We start from the raw sequence: 5,250 nt of genomic DNA on the forward strand, positions 1-5,250 counted from the left end.
GAGCTGAACTACAGCTTTCTGGGGCTTCCTGATCTCTTCAACAAGGAACTACATGGGGATCCAAGACTAACAGTCTGAGCATTGGTCCTAAAGGATCTCGGGAATGATTTTATTCAATGGACTTCAACTACCTTTCCTCAAAATGATTGTTTGAGACCAGAAGAGTAAGTCTGGAAACCTCAACTCTGTGTGTCCTTATTCTAGGAGGCAGAACCCTGATGAGAAGCTTTATTGCTATAAAGTTAGTGAGGGTTTATTGAGTCCCCAGACACCAATTACTTAAACTTCTCCAGCAATTCCTGTGAAGGTCATTGTGGGGAGACCGTGGATTGGGTAGGTTGAACCAGGTGGAATGTCACAGGTCACAGGTGCGTTCTCAGGTGGCCTGCCTCTAGCTCCTTTTGTTCTAGATTCCTGCCAGAAGCCCTGGAGTCTGATTCTTGCAGCTTCCTGTAGCACAAAATATCCTTGGGAGCCTTGGTGAAGGGAGAGCCAGTGCTTCGGCTTTCTTCCCTCTGCTTGGTTCCACTTGTTTCCAGATGCTCTCCCCAGATTCCAAATAGCAGAATTTCTGGGTTTCTCCTTCCCAGTCCAGAGTCACTTAAGGCTGGAATGTGGAACCAGTTCTACCAGAAGGTCCAGGGTGGTTGTAGCAGCTCAAAGGTGGGGATGCTGGTGACATTGACTGGGATGGAAATGATGGCCCATGGCAGCCCATGCTGTTCCAGAGAGCGACGGATCATGTAGCTGGTAGGGCATGAAGAGGTGATGATCACTTTCTTGGCACTCAAAGCTGCCCCACTGTTTCCCCTTGGGAGTTCCAGAGCCTAAGAACTTTTTTTGTGTTTCAACTAGGTTACCCCAAGACAAACTTGTGGCTTGGAAATGGTAATTACCCATTACCTTCCAGTCATGACATCCCACTTGGTACTGACAAGCCAGAGACAAGAGCCCTCACCCATCTCGGCCGAGCAGGAAGAGAGCAGGAATGTCAGCTGTGCGCTGGGTACTGTCCTGGATCATTTCTACATAGAAGCTGTCATTGTCCACTGCATTGTCAGAGATGATCACGGCCCGCCCACCGTGCTCTTGTACCACTCGGGTTTTAGAGAGGAAAGAGCATCCCCTGAAAGGTGGCAATGAGACCAAAAGAAAAGGTCCTGGTTACTCCTTTCCCATCCCACAACCCTAAAAGGATGAAAGCACCATGAAGAACTTGTTACAAAGGTTCCTAACTACATAGCCCAAAGCACGGATAATCTTAAGGCATTTAAAGACCCTTAAAGCAGCTACTTCACAGCACCCCCATGAGCCATGGTCTCAGAATCTGCCTTATGCTTGTCCACTCCTTACCCCCTCTCCACCAGAGCGATTTGGTCCTGAATGAAGAAACCGTTGCTGAGTTCCCCACAGGCCTCTGGAGGTTCAGCAGGGACAAGGTGAATCTGTTCATACCTCGTGTGCTGAAATGTTTAGACATTTGGACAAGTGAGACACATCTGCTTTGAGACCAGGCAGACAATCTCATCTCACTAGCACTGTATCACAAAGGGTGCAGGAAATGTGGAGTGGTTTCTGTGTTTCTGGGCACCTGAACATTTTTACTTAATTCTTACAAAGGCCTATATAGTTGTCCAAGCTCACTCTGCATTCCTGTGAAATAAATAGGGAAGCTGATTATAGACATAGGGAAGGGAAATAGGTACCCAGAGGTAGAGCTGGCAGAGAAAGCTGTGCCCTGTTTTTCCTTGCTTTTTTTTTTAACACTTTTTTTTTCTTTTTTATCGGTACCGAGATCAAACTCATGACTGCCTGCTTGCAAGGCAGGTGCTTATGCCGCTGAGCTAAGTCCCCAGCCCCATTTTTTTTTTTTTTTTTTTTTTTTTTTTTTTTTTTAAGATCTCACTGTGTCCAGGTTGGTTTTGAACTCACTATGTATCCCAGACTGGCCTTGAACTCATGGTAGTCCTGCCTCAGCTTCCAAAATGCTGGGACTGCAGGCATGCACCACCACGCCAGGTAAGTTTTGTCATTATTTTATGCTCCCAAAGAAGACAGCTCGTGTCTCCATGGTGCCCAGAGCTAAATGTGATTAGTGGTGTAGTTGCAAGTGTTTTCTCTCTTGAATTCCCACTCGTGGGACACTGCTAGATTCTGATTCTTTCCCTGTCTCAGCACTCAGGGGATTAGAGGGGCATCATAGCTCAGTAAAGGAGTGGGGAGGCTGAAAATCAGAGATCACGGGTGTTGCTGAACTTACAAAGATACCACCAAAGTCCTTGGCAGGTGTGGCTGTGAAGATGTATCGAATGTCCCCAGGACTCAACACTTGGAAGTACAAATAATCATGGATGCGTAAGCCTGAAGGAAAAAGAACAGATAAAAAGCCCCAAGGAACAATGTGGTTTGAGTTCAAATGATAGGTTCCATGTCTTCAACTTTTCTGGCTATAATCTGGGTCTAGAGGCCCAATTTTAGCTGTATTAGCCCTGGGCAGGCAGGATAGTTTTTCTCCTGGGGAGCTCATGTGGATGGAATTGGTAACCCCAGAGAATTAAATTTGTTGCTGCTGTTGCTGCTGCTGCTACAACAGGTGAATCAAGAAGATTGAGAGCTTTAATCTGTCTTTGCTCTGAAGTGCACCTGAGAATTTCAAGATGCAGGTGGAGTGCCCTGGGCACAAGAAGATTCTCACTGAAACTTAAGGTTGACTCTGATCCACTACTATTCCCCCCTATTCCCCTAGCTCAGTAACTATCATCTCTTAGCTTGATTATTCCAGCTGCTTCCTCCTCTCCTCCTCCTCCCCCTCTTGCTCCTCCTCTTCCTCTTTTTGAAAGGTTTTCACTATGCAGTTTAGACCGGACATGAACTCACTTTGTAGTCTAGGTTGACGCAGTGGTTCTCCTGTCTCAGTGCTAGTACACTTCCGAGTGCTGGGATTTCAGTTGTGTGCCACCATGCCTGGCTAATGCAGCTGGTTAACAGGTCTATCTGCCTCCACTTCTTTATTCTTTTGAGCCTTGCTATGTTGCCCGGGCTAGTTTCCAACTCCTGGATTTAAGCAATCCTCTTGCCTTAGCTCTCTACCTCCACTCTTGTTCCCTAAGGTTCATCCTCCAAATAAAAAAAACCAAGGTACAATATCCATAATTCTTACTGTCTGCCTCTCCAATAGGGCAAGGATTATAAATTTGCATAAATTCAATGCTGAATCCCCAATGCCTAGCACAATTGCTGGATTATAGTGGGTGCTCAGTAAAGGTCACAGTGAAAGAACAACTACATCATGCTCCACTGCCATTAGCAAGAGAACTGCCAGAACCACCAGTTTTTTGGGGAATATAGGAATTTCTTCAGTGTCAAGAGTTTAATGTTTTATCTGGATTGAGTCCCCAGATTTCTTAGTTCTAAGACTGACAAATGCTCAAAGAAGCTGTGGCCACAGGTCCATTAGGCAACTTAGCACTATGAGCCAGCTGTCCTTGCCCAAGTCACAGCCACCAGGCAGAGCTCCATGGGCTTGGCAGTGGGCTATATATGGCCTTTTGTTCTGGGAATGAGGAGTCCATCAGATTCAGACGCATCCCCCAGGAAGCCTTATCAGACTGATATTAAAACAACCCCCTCCCCACAACACCTTTGCTTGACCTTTACATACCCTTACGTGTGTGTAGATTGCAAGTATATATGTACATGTTCATATATGTGTGTAGGTGTATATCCTTGAGAAGACGCATGCGAATTGTGTACATGGATGCTTCTGCATGTGACCCCACGTGTAGGAATTTTGCTGTATATGCATGCGAATGCTCACATGTTTCGCTGGCTTGTATTTCCAGTTGTGCCTGTGTCTCCTGGTTACGTCTCAGATCACCTGGGTTGGTTTTAGTTGAGGGGGGTTGGTGGGACTTGCCTCGACCTGGGGAGCTGAGGACTCAGAACCTAGAGTTAGGCTGCACTCGGCTCAATGTCCCTAGGGGCCAGCACCCACTCGCTCCGGCCGCCTGTCCCTAGACCTGCTCGGCTCCTAATTCGCTGGGTCCCCAAGGTGACCCGTAACACCCGGCCCGAGACGTGCGCAAGCCGGACGACCAGCCCCGCCCCGCAGCGCAGCCCCGCCCTTGTCGCTCACCGTGGGCCGCGACGCACGCGGGCAGCCAGAGCACCAGAAACCACCAGCCCGCGGCGCCAGGGACCATTTCCAGAGCCCGGTCCGGCGCCGCGCTTTCTTCTGTCCAGCCGCGCGTAGCTCTCCGGACTTTAGCTTGACAGCTGCTCCGGCCTCCCGCCCCCAGACCCGCTCTCTTCGCCGGTTGACGGACGAGAACGAGGCCCATTGCTTATTGGTTCTGACGCCTGCTCATGAAGCTTTATTTTCCGCCTCTGCGCCATAGCCCACTTTCTATTGGTCAAGAGAAGTGGGGCCAATGGCTGGTTGGCCTAAACTCTTAACAGCAACTGCTAGCCCTCACCCCTGCCCCGCCCCGTTTGTCAGTATAGCTTCAACTCTCCAAGACCAGGTTGGCAGTGGGCGGGCCGAGGAGGCTGGGTAACGGGGTGGGCGGCTTTAGGGAGCTCTTCAGCTGCGCAAAGTCCTGGTCTGCTGCTCTTGCTTGTGACAGCTTCGCTCAGTAACCACTTTCCTTCTCCCAGGGGTTCCCTCCTTCTCCCCAATTCCTCCTGGGGGAAGGCATTCGTTTAGCGCCCAAGTGGTGGTCCTCGGCCCAGTTTCATCACCAATTGCGCGCTCACAGTTATCAAATTCTGAGGCAATGGGCTGATGCACCCCACCTGTGAGGAGGCGCTGATCGGCGCACAGCCAGACAGCTGGCTTTGGAGCCAGTTTCCCACGCTCGCTTCGCTCCCACTTGCTGTGCATCTGTGACTGTGAACACCTTTCTTAACCTCTCAGCGTAATCTGTAATGTGGGCACAAAAACGGTACCAGTGCACTAGGGTTGTTAAGAGTTAAATGAGATCACTCACATAAGATGCTTAGCATAAGCTTATCCCACGGTCAGCGTTCAATAAATGAGTTTATTGTATGTCTTGGTCTGGTGTCCAAGAGGAGAAGGGAATTGAGCAAACATGCTACATTGTCAAAGAGAAAGCTACACACCCGTAATCCAGCCTCCATAAACAGTGCCTGGCTCTAGAGCGCCCCGGAGGCCCAGCCTTTGGCCCTTCTAGCCGCACCAACTCTATGGTAGCGAACCATAGAGTGGCGGAAGCGTCTAGCCCCTTCCTC

General features: G+C 49.3%; 1 protein-coding gene across 2 annotated transcripts; it reads right to left on the reverse strand.

Moving 5' to 3' along the window:
• Window positions 1–214: 214 nt before the first annotated feature.
• Window positions 215–5,123, reverse strand: Pradc1 (protease associated domain containing 1). 2 transcript variants are annotated; one of them, XM_003468996.5, is made up of 5 exons: window positions 4,136–4,364; window positions 2,261–2,361; window positions 1,354–1,463; window positions 959–1,126; window positions 215–747 (listed from the first exon to the last, which is right to left on the reverse strand). In XM_003468996.5, exons 1-5 carry the CDS (start codon window positions 4,338–4,340, stop codon window positions 627–629), a joined length of 705 nt encoding a protein of 234 aa, XP_003469044.2. In that variant the 5' UTR covers window positions 4,341–4,364; the 3' UTR covers window positions 215–626. The 2 variants fall into 2 exon arrangements, with proteins under 2 accessions (XP_003469044.2, XP_063085662.1); XM_063229592.1 differs by lacking the exon at window positions 959–1,126 and having other exon boundaries at window positions 4,136–5,123.
• Window positions 5,124–5,250: the final 127 nt, after the last annotated feature.

This window comes from Cavia porcellus, unplaced genomic scaffold (assembly GCF_034190915.1).
Source record: "Cavia porcellus strain 051 isolate PalLab524CR breed Dunkin Hartley unplaced genomic scaffold, mCavPor4.1 scaffold_18, whole genome shotgun sequence".
In the NCBI taxonomy this organism is placed as follows: domain Eukaryota; kingdom Metazoa; phylum Chordata; class Mammalia; order Rodentia; family Caviidae; genus Cavia; species Cavia porcellus.

What these genes read in the sequence shown, in the direction of transcription:
- Pradc1 (XM_003468996.5), bottom strand. Translation starts at nt 4,340, where the DNA reads ATGGGCCTCGTTCTCGTCCGTCAACCGGCGAAGAGAGCGGGTCTGGGG. An exon ending in CGCGTGCGTCGCGGCCCACG is followed by an intron (nt 2,362 to 4,135) that starts GTGAGCGACAAG and finishes TTTTTCCTTCAG; the next exon opens with GCTTACGCATCCATGATTAT. An exon ending in TTCCTGCTCGGCCGAGATGG is followed by an intron (nt 748 to 958) that starts GTGAGGGCTCTT and finishes ATGCCCTACCAG; the next exon opens with CTACATGATCCGTCGCTCTC.